The 16,285-nt window shown below is 47.0% G+C and overlaps 1 protein-coding gene across 1 annotated transcript in view; it reads right to left on the reverse strand.

Moving 5' to 3' along the window:
• The window catches only part of TMTC1 (transmembrane O-mannosyltransferase targeting cadherins 1), a 132,701-nt gene extending 128,550 nt beyond the window's left edge, over positions 1–4,151 (reverse strand). Inside the window, 1 exon segment of the mRNA XM_033161599.1 lies at positions 3,823–4,151. Within this exon segment, the coding sequence (XP_033017490.1) occupies positions 3,823–4,151 (329 nt within the window).
• Positions 4,152–16,285: the final 12,134 nt, after the last annotated feature.

The raw sequence follows: 16,285 nt of genomic DNA on the forward strand, positions 1-16,285 counted from the left end.
GATCACAACTAGACTCTTTGTTTTTCATAAAAGGTCACACCCGTTTCTGGAGCAGTTGATGGCGCAGCCCCAGGCTGCACAAGCGCCACTGCTTTTCCCAACTCAAAGCATAGCAGCAAATAATCACCAGTGTATCAAAGGCAAAACACAGTGAGCAATCATAGAGAAGCTTTGCCCAACCTTGTGCCTTCCAGGTGTTTTGGGCTCAGTCCCAGACAGCACAGCCAGTGGTCAAGGATGATGGGAGTTACAATCCAACAACATCTGGAGGTCATCTGGCTGGAGAACTGGGCCCCATACAGGAGTGAAGCAGGTATTCTGACAAGCATCAAGGAGACAGCAAAGCAGAGCTATTGCCGCAGCACTGAACCACCGAGCAGTTGGAAGGCGCCATGTGATGCTGTCACCCACTGTATTCAACAAAAGCCTTAAGTGATGCAGCTGTGTCACTCTCCCTAGGGCAATGCGGAATGCAAGATGCAGAAAGCCTCAAACACAATTCTGAGCAAGTTAAACAGCAAGACAGAATTCCAGTGGAAAAGCCTCACTAACCCACCCAAGTTAGGCTTTATTAAATTTTAAAATTTAATATGCCACCCTTCCAGAGCACAACTCTCCCCCAAAATGACATACAATGAAGTTAACACTTCCAGAGTGGGAAGCCAGATGCTGAAGCCCCTCCCTCTCCCCATATGCCTCATGGCCCATGCAGCACACTCAGCAGCTAGGAAGGGGAAGGGCTGCAGCTCTACGGTAGAGCATCTGCTTTGCCTGCAGAAGGCCCCAGGATCAATCCTTAGCATCTCCATGTGAGGCTAGGAATGTCCCTTGTCTGAAGCCCTGGAGAACCATTGCCAGTCAGTGGACCAGTGGTACAACTCAGTATAAGGCAAGCACCTATGCAGGAATCCAAATCAAGTGCCAGTTGTGTCCACGAAGAGGAAGAGGAAGCTGCCGTATAACAAGTCAAGCTGCAGGTAGCAAGGCATAAATCTAGAAGCTTCAGCATGCAAACCCAATGCTGTCCTACAGAGATGGTGTCTCTTTCCCACTGTCCCTCCCAAACTAGGCTACATAGCCAGATGCCCAGAGACCCAAAGTGTCGAACAAAAAAAGTGTGATCCAAGAAACAGGGCATGACCCCAGCCAAGTCCACAGCAGGCTGCAAAGATACCACTGGCCAGTCTGAATGAGACTGATGGGAGTTGGCATCCAACAACATCTGGGGAGTGGGAGGTCCTCTGTTCCTGCTGTAAGGGCACTAGAGCTCCTGGCGCAGGTGGAAGGAATCCCCAGCATCAGTTTTTTAAAAGTAGCAGGTAAACCTCTGCAGGGTGGTCCAAGGCCTTTCTTGGTAGCCCTCAGCAACATTTGACATCCCCTCAGTCCTTACAGTGCCTTCCCAAAGTTGGGTAAGTGAGGCACTGGGCTTTTGGAAGGAAGCCAGGGGGCTCTGACAGGGTCCTAGAGTTGCCCCGTCTCCTTCCCAAGGCCCAGTTAGGGTTTTTGCAGCTTTGGGATGGAGGTGGGAGGGCTGGGGCATGTGTCAAATTTTGGCCTCGCTCCCCGCACCCCACCCAACGTGCAACAAGGCAGTGTGCAGCCTGCAGGTTCCATGTCAAAGCATTCGTGCAGCCCACTTGGTATGAAAAGTTGGGCTGCCCTGCCCTAGAGAGTCACTGCCAGCCAAAGGAGACAATACGGGGCTAGACCAATACGCGGACCTAGCCTGGTATAAGGCAGTTTTCTGTCTCTCAAATGCTGCTGAGTGGGAGACCTAGAGTCTAAACTTACCACTCAATGAAAGAATTTGCAAGTGCAGTTAAGGATGGAGGCAGCAGGCAAAAATGAAAGTTAAAAGAGTGCTAATAATCCTATGTGCGACTTGCACTGATGAATTATTCACTTATGTATTAAAATATGTATAGGCCATTTGTTGTAGTTTATGCATCTAAATGTTGTTGTTTTTTTACATTAATAAATATGGGGAAACAGTCTGATCTAGCTTATGTCAGATTCCAGTTAACATCCCTTTTGACTGTGGCTCAGTGGCAGAACACTTGCTTTGCATGCAGAAGTCTCAGGTTCAATCCGTGGGGTCCCCAGTTAGAACTGGGAAGTGCTGCCAGTCAGTGTAGACAATAAAGAGCTAAATCAGGGGTCCCCAAACTAAGGCCCGAGGGCCGGGTGCAGCCCAATCGCCTTCTAAATGCGGCCAGCGGACAGTCCGGGAATCAGCGTGTTTTTACATGAGTAGAATGCATGCTTTTATTTAAAATGCATGTCTGGGTTATTTGTGGGGCATAGGAATTCGTTCATTCCCCCCCCCAAAAAAAAATATAGCCTGCCCGCCCCACAAGGTCTGAGGGACAGTGGACCAGCCCCCTGCTGAAAAAGTTTGCTGACCCCTGAGCTAGATGAACCAATGATCTCACATGGTGTAAGGGCAGCTTCCTATGTTCCTTACAGACCAAGTGTCAACCGCTGGGAGGTACTAAAGCTGAAGAAAAGAGAGAGGCCAAGACGAAAGGCAAATCAGTTGGCTTGAGACGTTTTTCATCCCAGGCATACAGCCATATAGAGCAATGGAAAGGGAGGGGGGACACTGGGGCTGCATAAACCTCTGGCATTAAACTCCAGAGGGGGAGCCACCCCAAAGGGGGAAAAGCCCGGGGGTAAAAGCAGGAAGATCATCTGCAACCAAGAATATATTTACAACCAGTTAGGAAACCCTTCTTGGCTCAGGAGTGAGGCTGGGATTTGTAGCTTTGCATAGCTAAAGTTCACCCAGCAACCAAGAAAGCATCTTATCCCCACAGGGAAAGGCTGAACCACGTCCTAAGCCTGCTCCAGTGGAGGCAAAGAGGAGCAAAGAACTGGCTCAGAAGGAATACCAGCCATAGGGATGTTTCCAATACTAGTCCTACTCAGAGTAGGCCTACCTGTGTTACTGGAAAGGGCCAACTTGGATTCATTATTTTCAGTGAATCTGCTCTGTGTGGGGCTAGCACTGGATACAAACCCTGGCCAGCACCACAGGAAATGCTTGGAAAGGCATAGCACAATCAACTTTCCGGCAGACTTTATGGCCCAGGATTCAGCGAGGAAAGTTGCCAGGACTAGCTGTGGGAATGACTGCTGCACCAGGGGACTCAAATGAGCCTGGGGGAAAGAAGAACTCAAAATCACAGAATCAAGACAACCACAGAGATGGAAAGGACCCCAAGGGTCATCTGGTCCAACCAGAGGTGGTAAGATGGGCACAGGAACATTTACTACCTGAGCAAAAAACTACATGCACACACAACATCCCTGTGGTTCTTTGCTCTATCCCAAAACAGAAGAGAGAATTCATCAGTGTTCTTCAACTCCTCTCCCTGCCTATATTCTCACCCACTGTCAACATTTTTTAAATCTAAGTTTCTCAGGGAAGGGACTCATTTTCCCCCTCCCACCCTCTCAGTAAAGTCTATTCAGCGTTGCCTGCCCTGTGATGTAAGAGTAAGAGTTAAGCAGCCATATCCTTTCCCGCGAAACTGTCAACCCCAACAGACTTAGGACTATTCCCCACCCGACTTTCAAAACTAGCTTCCTCTACCCCCAGGCATGTGCAGAGCGCTTTCCCTTCTCCCCAACTGCCTCCCACAGTCTGGGGCGCAATGTAACTCCTGAGACTGGTAGAAAGGGCTGGTTTGGCGAGAAACGCGCCCGCTCCACTGGGCATGTGCAGAGTGCTTTTGCATCACCCGGGAGGCCAGGTTCCCGGCTCCTCGGCGCTGCGCGGTTTTATGGAAGAAGGGCACCCGCTCCGCGCCCACTTACTTGAAGGTGAGGACGCAGAGCGGGCGGTAGGACTTGTGGCTGGTGTTCTCGGCCATGCCCTTGCCCCAGAAGTCGTTCCCGAAGGCGGCCGCCAAGGGGGCCGCCGCCCGCGCGTCCGGGTTGTTGACGATCGCCCACACGTCGTCGTGCACGAACTCGCCGCGCAGGGAGTTCAGGTAGCAGAGAGTCGCCAGCAGCGCCGCGCCCGCCCCGGCTCCCCAGCGCCTGGCCCGGGCAGCCCAGCGCGGAGGCGGCTGCGGCTGGCGCAGAGGCGCTCGTGACTCCCTGCTGCTCCGGCCGCCGCCTCCCGCCGCCGCCGCCGCCCCCATCCCGCTGCCGGGCTAGCTGCCTTCTTCCTGCGCAGCAGCGGCGGCGGCGGCGGCGGCGTCGAGGCATCCCCAGCTCAGCGCCTCCTCGCCTTCCCTCCACGCCGGCATGGCGCCAGAGGAGAGCAGCCGCGAGCCGGAGCAGGCGGCGGCGCTGCTGCTGCTGCTTCGGAGGCTGCCCGCTCGCGTTCTGCCGCTGCTCCGCCGGCCCAGCTGCAAATAAACAGCCGCCGCCTCCCCTCGCCATCCCTCCCTCCCTCTCTCCGTCCCTCCCCCGCAGCACGCATGCTCCCTCCAGCCGGGGAGGCTTCCCTCCCCCGCCGGCCCAGAAGCTGGGTTCTCCTGGTGGGGTGGAAGGTGGGGGGAACAATCCTCTCCCTCCCGTGCATAGGTGCCAGCTCCCTGGGGTCCTGGGTGCCCGAGCCCCCGCAAAATTCCCCATGAAGGGGACGGGCACCCACAAATATCGCCGCCAGGGCCATGCACGCTGCATAGCACCCACAGCCCCAGGCACCCACGGTTGCCGTGCCAAACTGGCACATTTGCTCCCGTGCACCTTGTATGGCCTCATGCACCCCCTCCCGCTCAAGCCCAGGATTTGCTTCTGTCTGCGGTGCGCCCCAATTTCTTTCCATCAAGCGTTCCTTCGCCAGTGAATGAGCTCAAACAGGGCAATGCAAATAATAATAATAATAATAATAATAATAATAATAATAATAATAATAATAATAATAATCTGCATTAGTTTATAAGTAATTGTTTTCTCAAGGAAATGAATGGGATGTTCCAGGATGCTGATTCCCAAATGTCAGCTTTTCTTGTTGACTTTTGGTTTCCCCCTCCTCCCTCTATTGAAAGGGATGACAGTGCACTCTCAAAGAACATCCGAAGAGTTGTGCTAGGTTGGGCCAGTGGCCTAACTGGTCCAGCATCCTCTTCTTGCAGCAGTGGCCAACCAGATGCCTCTGGGAAGCAGGCAAGCAGGACCCAGGGAAACAGCACTCGCCCCTCCTGTAACTAGGATTCAGAAGCATAGTGCTTCCCACAGTCGAGGTAGAGCAGGCATAGGCAAACTTGGCCCTCCAGATGTTTTGGTACTACAACTCCCATCATCCCTGACCACTGGTCCTGTTAGCTAGGGATGGTGGGAGTTGTAGTCCCAAAACATCTGGAGGGCCAAGTTTGCCTACGCCTGAGGTAGACCATAGGCATCAGGGTTAATAGCCATGGATAGCCTTATCCGCCACAAATTTATCTCATCCTCTTTTAAAGCCATCCAAAGATGGCTTTCTTTTTCACTGTTTCTTGTGGGGGTGAATTCCATAAATTACACCCTGTCCATAATTTTGGGCTGCCCTGATTCTTCCAACATTCAGCTTCATTCCCTGTTCATTCTGCTTACTGTCAAAATGGACAAGGCTCTGTTGACTTTTTGGAGAATCATAGAATTATAGAGTTGGAAGAGACCCCAAGGGTCATCTAGTCCAATCCCCTCTTAGGGGCCCAAGAGTATCTGAGGGTTGTGCTCTTGTAGGGAATGCCACAGCCATACTGACAGACAAATATAGGAAGCTGCCTTATACTGAGTCAGACCATTGGTCCATCTAGCAGCTTTGCAGGATTTCCGACTGGGGACTTTCCTAGCCAAACCTGGAGATGTCGCAGACTGATGCAAGGCAGATGCTCTACCACTGAGCTTTCACCCTTCCCCTAATAATTGTCCAAAGTTTCTAAACATCACCAGGTTAGGGAAGGTGGTCTAGATTGATGACAGTAGCTCTCTGGGGCCCTGGGCAGAAAGCTCTTTCCTATCAGCTGCTATCCTCATCCTTTTACATGTCCAGCATGTGCTTTTACCATAGAACCATGATCTTGCTCCAAAGGGGCTTGTGTACTGCCAGAAAACCAAATCTGGAGAATGCAATCCCTGACAAATGAATGAAGTCAAGGTCTAGATAACCATAACATTTCTCTGTAACGTATGTACGCAAAACCTATATCAAAACACAATCTATGGTTGATAGCCAATAGGATATGCAATAATAGCTGAGTTAATCTCGTGTGGCCTTATACCATTTCTATGCAAACACAGTGTGTTATCTCACATGAACAAAAGCATTGTTGGTCCAAAGTCCTGAAACACATTGATTCCAAAAGCTGCACGCTAAGTGGCTTGCCAGTGTGGTGTAGTGACTAGGGCCTGAGAGACCTGGGTTCAAATCCCTGCTTGGTTATGAAACTCGCTGGGTGACCTTGGGCCATTCACTGCCTCTCAGCCTATCATACCTCACAGGGTCATTGTGGGAATTACCGTATTTTTCGCTCCATAAGACGCACCTGACCATAAGACTCACCTAGTTTTTAGAGGAGGAAAGGGGGAAAGCCCTGTTTTTTTTAGGATCAGCTCAAAGTGGTGCAGCTTTTTTTGCAAAGGGAAAAGCCCTTTTAGGAGGATCAGCTCAAAGTGGTGCAGCTTTTTTGCAAAGGGAAAAGCCCTGTTTTTTTGAGGATCAGCTGAAAATGGTGCAGCTTTTTTTGCAAAGAGGAAAAGCCCCGTTTTTATGGGGTCCAACTCACAGTTCTGCAGCTTCTAGTCCTACAGCCATTTCTACAGTTTCCAGACTGTAGGGAAACTGGCCGTTTGGGCGTAGTGACACAAAAACCACAAACTGCCCTTATCAGGAAGGCCATGCACCAACGTGCACTCTGCCTGCTGGGGTACCGCCCTTATCAGGATGAACATGTACCACACCTACTAAGCACAGGGAATATCACATGCACACAGGCCCATTAACCTACGTAGACATGGCATGTTGTAAGTATGAAGCCCACCCTACCCATATATGGCATTTCCATACCCCTGGCTGATGCAAGAATGTAGTCCCACCCTACCCATATATGGCACTTCCATATCCTATGGCTGATGAAATGTAGTCCAAATATGATGAAATGGTCCTGTATGCTTTTGTATAAATAAGGCTCTTGCAGCCCCAAAAATCATCAGACTCTTTCAACCCACACTGTTGTGAGACTGGTCATTTCGCACAGGACGAGCAGGCCTCGTCACCAGACAGATAATCTAATCAGCCAGTCACATGTGGCTGGGGAAACAAACAGCCTCCCTCTGCATTCAACAATGGAGGCCTGGGCAAGGGGCTGGGGCTGGAAAGGGAGCCTTATCTCTCTCCCGGATCACTTCCTTTCAACACCCCCTTCTCTCTTTGTAAAAAAAAAGAGCACGGTTTGCTTTTGGCCCCTGGGCAATTCGGCTCCAGGGACCATGCATTCACTCCATAAGATGCACAGACATTTCCCCTTACTTTTTAGAAGGAAAAGGTGCATCTTATGGAGTGAAAAATATGGTAAATGAAGAAGGGGAGAACCATGTGCAGTACCTTGCGCTCCTTGGAGGGAAAGGAGGGATAGAAAAACAATAAGTAAATACAGTAAACCCATTTTGACTCTGAAGACTGTTGTTTAGAGAGTGCTGTTTCAGTGCTGTTTAGAGAGATTATTCAGCTTATGTACACAGAACCCATTTGGGCATGTAGTTTCTCATAGAGTATGTTCATAGAGGCATACCCCCATGCACCTTAAAAAAGAATAAAAGACTGGAAGAGGAAGGAATAACACAAATACTTCTTTTTTAAAAGTTTTGAAAGATTGCGAGAGAACTTCAATTGCAGCTCTTATAAACTGGCATATATAGAGATTGCTGTCAAGAAAAACCTAGGAAGAAAGGGGGGGGGGAAGATAGTTATAAGAGTTTTCTTAGAAGAGGTGAGCACTTCGACATGATGCATATCAGGAGGTAAAGAATTATAAATGGAAGGACAGGCGAAAGAGAACCTGCACAGAAGCAAAAGAGAATGAACTGCAAAACAAGGAGAGGACAGCACTGGAAAACAGTGGGGAGGGCAGGAGTATGAGGTTATTTCATAGGCAGAAGGTGGCTGCAACAAAGGACGGAACAGGTAACCACTGTCAAGAGAATCAAATAGGAAGCAGATTAACTACCAATGCACACGACATGCTGTTTTTCATAAGGTTAAGCAATGGGAAATCTAGATCTTGTCTTGGAAGATGCTTCACACGGTGATTTCAGTGTGGTGATAGAATCTGAGCCAGTCATCCTGGGTAGTTTTGTCACATGTCCAGAGGCTGTAAATTACGTTGTTTTCAATCTAATTATGAGGTCCCTAGTGTTAGAAGCTAAGGTTTTCACCTATGGAAATACAAAATTCTGGTAACTGAAGGGTGGAATTCAGTGACTTCTGGATGAGCCCAGCACAGAAATGGTCTATTCACCTGTTTACTTTCGGTGTCAATTTTATTTGCATCCTATGTTTCCATATAGGCCTGTGGTGGTTTACATCAAAGTGACAAAAATAGTGCAAAAATCATAAAGCAATTAGCCTATGACATCTCAGCAGCTAACACACATTCATAAATAAGACAAGATGGAAATATTAAAATACTATAGTGAACCACAACCCACTCAACTATTCATCAAAGCATGTAATTCATAGTTAGCAGATCATAACATTTCAAACTAACTTGAAAGCATAAACAAACAAATCTTCTATCGGGCCAAGAAATGCCCAACCAAGGTGTACAAATTGAAAAATACAAATGATATTTATTTGTGTGGCCGAAGTCATTAAAAAAAAAACACAACACTTGTCAGGTGGTATTTAACTCCTTTAGGAGACTTTGTTTTGTGCTAACCTGGCCATTGTTCCATCTAGCCTAATACTGTACTGTACTGTACTGTACTGTACTGTACTGTACTCTCCAGGGTTTAGGCAGGGAAAGCCCTGCCTGAAGAAAATGGAGATTGAACCTTGGACTGCCTGCAAGAAAACCAGATGCTCTCTACTGAGCCAATACCCTTTATGACTAAGCAGAGTATTTCTAGGAACGACTGACCTGTTCTGGTGATACCATCAGTTAAGAGCATATATTACTCATATTTTAGATGTGTCCCAAAATAAAAACATTTCAGGGAAACATGGCTGAAAGTTTTGGAGGAAGAACAAGAAATGATTATTTACTGATATCTACAATTATCTGTATAAGCTGTAGTTTTCAATGATTATTGAAAATGTGGATGTGTTCAAGCATGATAAAACTTACAAACTTTGCTAGAGTGAGAGAAGAAAGATGGGGAAATTATTATTTTGTGGGGAAATGGAGTTTGTTTTCTTCTGGGAATTAAAAGTACAGGATCATGTACAATCTTATGGGTTGTTGAGTACTGTTTAAGTATCAGCGGTAGACCTATTTTATTTATAGTGCCTATTGTATTAATACTGTTTCTGAATTAATGATTGAGGGCTGCATCTGATAAGAGTTGTCTCAATAGCGCAAGGAATTACATCTGCACAATGCAATCACCTCTCCCCATGTGCTCCTGCGCCTTCCAAAACTGCTCTTGCGGGTTGCGGGGGGGACACACACACCCTTGGAACCGATTTAGGGGGCACAGTGGGAAAGGAAGCCCCTTTGTGCAGGCAAAAATGTACCTGTGCTAATAGTGGGCCAACAATCTACAACTAGATGTGCTTTTGGGAGGTGATTATATGCATAACCTTAAAGTTGCTGTATTTCAAAAAGTGAAAATCTGGACACAAAAGCTCTTTTTTGCCATATATCCGGATTTTCCAGGCCATTTGGATGATTTCCACCCAGACACTGATTCCGACCACAGTTTTCCGGGTATGTCTGGGAAATTCCGGATGTATGGCAACCCTATATAACCTTGTATTCTGCAGTATTATATTTTAGAAAAATAGTTAAACCAAAATCACTTGTGCCTTTTTCTTCTTCTAGTGAGTACATGTGGTGAACCATTCAGACAACCACAGTATCAGTCATGAGATCAATTTTTATTTTTCAGTTTTGAATCCACACCATGTGATGACATGAGCTGGTCTTTGCTTCTGAAATATACTCGGAGTCAAGTGTGAATTTCATGCTCTTTATTCAGCTCATAGTAGCAAGGAATGAGTTCTTCCCCCAAACATCTGCTATATATACATTATTTACACAATGGGCCCCATGTGATTGGCTAATTCCGGGCTACTTATGTAGGCCAATCAGGTTGCGGATTCACTTCCTCCAGGAGCCTGATTGGCTGCTCTTGCAGGCCAATCAGGTTGCTGATTCACTTCCACCTGGAGCTGGATTGGGTGGCTCCTGCGGACCAATTAGACAGCTGCATTCTGGATCCTACTGTTCTAGGATTCAGCTCAATACATAACAGCCTCCAAAACAGGAACAAAGGAACACTGAATCAGACTACTAGCCCATCTAGCGCAGTACTGCCTGCACTGACTAGCAGCAGCTCTCCAGGGTTTCAGATAGAGTCTTTCCCAATCCTATCTGGAGATGCCAAGGATTGAACCTGCAACCTTCTGCATGCAAATCATCTGCTCTATCACTGAGCTACAAGCCCTTGCTCAAATGGATGTGATTAGTGCAAAGCTTTAATTCCAAGTCAGATTTGCTCTAGAAATCTGTAGAATCTGTAGAAATCAACATTCCCCTGAACACTAAGCTTGTTCAGCCATATTCAAGTGTCTCACTTTCAAAAGCCAACTCAGTAAACATGTGTCTGTCCTTTGTTGTATTTCCATGACCCCATTTATGCAATTCTGGGCAAAACTGCTTGCAATGATGTGTTGCTAGCATTATGGAGACAGGTCAGGATTTCCACAGCAACACCGGCTGGCAAAGAAACCTGATTCATTTCACATATGGACCTACTTAAGCTTTCATTCCTTTAAAATATAATGTGCCTAGTATTTAAATAAAGTTTATAGAACTTGACTTGGGAGTGGAAAGTGGGTGGGAAGGAGGCAAAGTGGGAAATATGCTGGAGGCTGGTCCGTTAGGATTTCATCTTATAATCGGTTCATTTGGAAACACCTGGTAAATGAGGCAATCAAATTTGGCCTCAAAGCAACCCCCACCAAAAAAGCAGGCAGTAAGAATAATAAAATCCAGTCAGCAGAGTCAACAAAAAGAAAGAAAAACAACAGCCCTAGGGCATTTATGATCATGACAATTATATTTAAATTTTATACTTTGCCCTGGCTTAGAGGAGTTTACAGCATTCAAAGGAATGTGAAAGCATACTTAAAGTGTGTCTGTGCTGCTCATTATAAAAACACAAGTTAGTATGAAAAATTGTGCACCAACACTTCGGATATGATAAAATGGAAAGCTCAACATGCACACAAAACACATAAGATAAATATGCTTATACCTGGTTCATCCTCCAGGGACTTGGTGCCTGTCGCCAAGCGCTACAGAATGTGACAAAGTGTAGCAGGTATTGGGATCTGGATTTTATATACAGCAGAGGTGGGGAACCAAAGGCCCAAGAGCCAAAAATGGCCCTCAGAAAACGCCCTAGGCCACACCCCCTTGCTGGCCCTACTTTGCACTGAGTGTTTTTGCCTCTTGCTTGTATGGATGGAGGTTAGAGAAGTATACAAATGGATGTAGAAACCAGCCTACTGCACCTCACATTCATTGCACTGCCTCTGGTCCTGCTCACCACTGGCAAGTGGCCCCCAGAAAGTTTCCTAGAAGGAAATGGAGTCCTTGGACTGGAAAACATTTCCCACCACTCATACATGGGAACACTGGCTGAAGCTGCCCATTTCAGCGCTGGAGAGATGCATATAGACTTTAACCCCTTCCATGTGTTCAAAATGCATTCTGCACAAAAGTGATCCATATATATATATATATATATATGTTTAAAGGCTTGGGGAAGGCCCCCACCGGGCATCACCTGCAGCCTCAGCATGTTGAGATAAGATCTGAAAGGGGGATTTAGTTATCCTTGTGGAGGTGTGATGGCTTTGAATAATATCCAAGGCTCAGAGACAGAGGAGGATCATCAGCAAGCTGAGTCAAGGGCTGCTTCACCACCAGCTGGAGAACAGAACCAGGTTCCTGATACTGCATCAAAGTGGACAACTATAAATCTTAGGTTCTTGTTTCAGTGGCTATTAGCCATGATGGCTGTGTACTACCTCGAATGCCAGACTCAATACCAGCTGCTGGAGTGAGTGCCGATGTTCTCATGCCATACTTCCAGGCTTTCCCAGCAGCATATGTTTGGCCACTGAGAAGGCAAGGTGGGTCTTTGGCTTGATCCAGCACAGCTGCTCTTATTTTCTTAACATGTGGCCTAAGCCCTGATCTTCACAGAGCTGTCACACACACACACCCCTCAGCTGAACTCAGTTCATCAAAGTCAACCCCCTCCTATTCCACAATGCCAGTCCAACAGTGCATGGGCAGAAATAGAAATATTGTCACTGTACCACGTTTACAGTGAGATTAAACGAGCCCCCTCCCCCCCTTCTCTCAGTCCTTGTTACACTCTAGGTGCTGTCGTACAACCACCGACCCCGAAAGTCAGCTGAAATGTTGCTTTCTTCCATTCAGCAGCCTCACGGCCCACAGGTAAAAACTGTTCTTTAACCTGTTGGTTCGGCTTATCATGCTACTATATCTCCTGCCTGAGGGCAGGAGATTAAAAAGGTGCTGGCCAGGGTGTGAGTCATCCCAGAGAATGTTCCTCGCTCTTCTGAGGCAACGATCTTCTGCGATAACATCTAGCGGACTCAGGGGACAGCCCATGATGTCTTGTGCTGTCTTCACCACCCTCTGTAGGGACTTTCTGTCCATGGCTGTCAAACCAGCGTACCACACCGTGATACAGTATGAAAGAACACTTTCTATCATGGACCAATAGAAGGAAATCATTTGTTGTTGTCTAACATTGCTCTTTTGGAAGACTCTAAGGAAATGAAGTCTCTTTTGGGCCTTCCTGACCACCTGGGCTGTATTGACCTTCCAAGTAAGGTCTTCACTAAGATGGACTCCCAGGAATTTAAAAGAAGAGACTCTCTCCACACAGCCCCCTCCCCCGATATACAAAGGGGCTAGCTCCCCTCTCTTCCTCCAAGAGTCCAACACCATCTCCTTTGTCTTGCCAATGTTTAGGTGCAGATTGTTCTCTGAGCACCATGTGGTTACCTTTTGAACCTCCCCCCTGTAAGCACATTTGTCTCCACCTGTAATTAAACCCATTATGGTGGTGTCACCAGCAAACTTAATAACTGCAGAAGATGGGTCAGATGAAATGCAATCATATGTGTACTACGAATACAGGTATGGACTTAGCAGGCATCCCTGTGAAGTGCAAGTGCTGAGCTTCAGGGAGGTAGATGTAACAGGCCCGATCCTCACTGTTTGTGTCCAGTCTCTCAGAAAGTCTTTAATCCAATCACAGATGTTAGAAGAAAGGTCCAGGTCTCTTAACTTTCCAATGAGAATATCTGGAAGGATGGTATTGAAAGCCGAGCTATAATCAATAAACAACATCCTGACATAATTCCCTAGTCTCTTCAGAAGCCATGGGGAAGAGGAGAAATGCTCAGCTTCAAACCAGGCTTTAAGAAGCCACACACCTCATGCAGGGGTAGTGGTGTCTTGTCAACTTCCATCTTTCTCTGGAGCACGTTGCGCACATGGAGCTATCCAAGGTGCTGAGACTTTGGCTTCCTTGCTCTTTGGGTTCCCATTGAAGTCAAGAGCTCCAATTGCACAGGGCTCCTGAATTAATGGAGGAAGGTCTGTGAGTGTGGCCATGAGTTGCAGTCAGGCATTCTCTCAATGGGTGGAGGTTGAAGGGTGGTGCCAGGTGAGCAAGTGCAGTGCTGGATGTGGCCGGTGACCCAGACCTGCTACCCTGTAATTGCACAGAGCCTCTTTATGTGGAATAATGTAAATCTTCCAATGCAAAATGAGATAAGGCAGCCCATTCCCACCACAGTCATGTTGCCTCTCCACCTCCCTTTTGCTGCATGGCACACCCAAAGCACAGCAGTTTACAGCAGGTTCAGGAGAGAGGTGAATTACAGTGATGGGGAAAGACTATGCTGCAAAAGTCATTTCTGCTTTGTCTCCTGAAACACTGGGTGATTTAAAAGCATATAAATGCTCCCCAGTTTTTTTAGATATGCCCAGTAAGCTTTTCTTACTCAACCATTTTTTTTCATTTAAAAAGAAATGCAAGATGCAATTTTTTTAAAGTTGATGCTAACACTCCTACTAAAATCAAGGGGAAGTTACAGTGCAATCCTATGCCTTAAAAATCCTTAGCACTGGCTGGATTGTGTCCAAATTGTTGGGAGTGGTAGAATGCACCTCAGCAGGACTTGTGGGTTTGCATGGGAAAGGGTAGAAAAGGAGAGGAACCCCCCAAGCTTCCTAGATGGTCCTTTAACCTGTGCTGACTTTCCCTGATACTCTAAGGGTTGCTGACCCCACTCCTCCCTCCTTCATCCCCCTTACCTTATGAGAGGAGACATCTTTGTGTGTGTCTCCTGCTGAGGACAAAGATCAAGGTTTGCTCTTTGTATCTCCACCCTAGTTAGAGAGAACTAGGATCTTTCCTATGAGCGACATCTGCTAATTGCTGCAGATCAAACTGCCACTAAAGGAAGTGACAGCGGTGGGAAAGCTCACCATCTGAAGTACAATCTCCAGGCTGACAGCTGCTAATCTTAAGTCTCCAGTTCCCTCTCCTTCAAAGGAAACACAACCCGTAAAGCGAGAGTGACTAGCAGAGCCACTGCCAGTCAATGGAGACAATAACTGAAGTAAGTGGATCAATTGTCTGACCCAGCATAAAGCAGAGGCTGGTGATGGGCAAATCTGTCCACTTTGGTTTCTGCCTGTTTCTCTCTTTTTCCCCCATCTTAAATTCAATTCTCCACATTTCCACATCAGTTCACTTTTTTAAAAAAGTCCTCCTGAAACTTCATCAGCACTTTAGTGCAAATTTCTCCTACGTTTGTATGCATTTCCCCCCACAATATACCCATCTATTCAAAGTAATTCCCCCATATATAATGCATCTTCATGCGCTATCCACATTAATATACACATTTCCACGCACACTTTGTTTCAGTATATACATGTACATGTTACGTGACTGAAAAATTGTATTGCAATTTTCAAGAAGTGTGAATTTAAAAGGCTGGCTGTGTTTCCTTTCGCACATTGTTTCAGAAACCATGGGTTAGGGAGGGCTTTGCCTTTATTGTGAATGGAATCCATTTTTTTCTCCATTCCTTGATAAGGCCCAGAAGACACACAGAAAATGGAAGATGAAACTGTGCTGAAATGTTAGAGTGAAGAGGTTAATGGTTCAATCCTACACAGGTCTCCTCAGATGTAAGCTCCACTGATCCCCCAGGATTTGCAACCTTCAAAATGTCTTGTTATCCTATGCTTCTTCTTTTTTTAAACTGCTCTGAGATTGCTTTTTGTTGAAGCATTCCAAATAAATATTAGGTAAAGGGTAAAGGGACCCCTGACCATTAGGTCCAGTCACTCCGGGGTTGCGGCACTCATCTAGCTTTATTGGCCGAGGGAGCTGGCGTACAGCTTCCAGGTCATGTGGCCAGCATAACTAAGCTGCTTCTGGCGAACCAGAGTAGCGCACAGAAACGCCATTTACCTTCCCGCCAGAGCGGTACCTATTTATCTACTTGCACTTTGACGTGCTTTCAAACTGCTAGGTTGGCAGGAGCAGGGACCGAGCAACGGGAGCTCACCCCGTCACGGGGATTGGAACCGCTAACCTTCTGATCAACAAGCCCTAGGCTCTGTGGTTTAACCCACAGCGCCACCCGCATCCCGAAATAAATATTAAAACATGTTTAAAAGAGAAAGTGGAAGGGCTGGACTGAACTATTGATTGATTGGATTTATATCCCCCCCCCCCCGAAAGAAATCAAGGTGGCATACATGGTTTCCCCCCTCCTCATTTAATCCCCACAACAACAAGGTAGGTTAGGCTGAGAGGCAGTGATTAGCCCAAGGCCTCCCAATGAGCTTCATGGCCAAGCAGGGATTTGAACCCTTGTCTCCCGGGTCCTAGTCTGATACTCTAACTGCTATACCACACTGGCTTTATAGGAACAACTGAGCTAAAACATGAAGATGCTGCTCTGACTTTCTCCACCAAGCAGCAAGAGACACAAGGCAATTCAATATTTAAAAAATTGTCATCCTCCTGAAGCACAAAAGCCAAGGAAAGCCTC

Source organism: Lacerta agilis, chromosome 10 (genome assembly GCF_009819535.1).
Source record: "Lacerta agilis isolate rLacAgi1 chromosome 10, rLacAgi1.pri, whole genome shotgun sequence".
NCBI classification, from domain to species: domain Eukaryota; kingdom Metazoa; phylum Chordata; class Lepidosauria; order Squamata; family Lacertidae; genus Lacerta; species Lacerta agilis.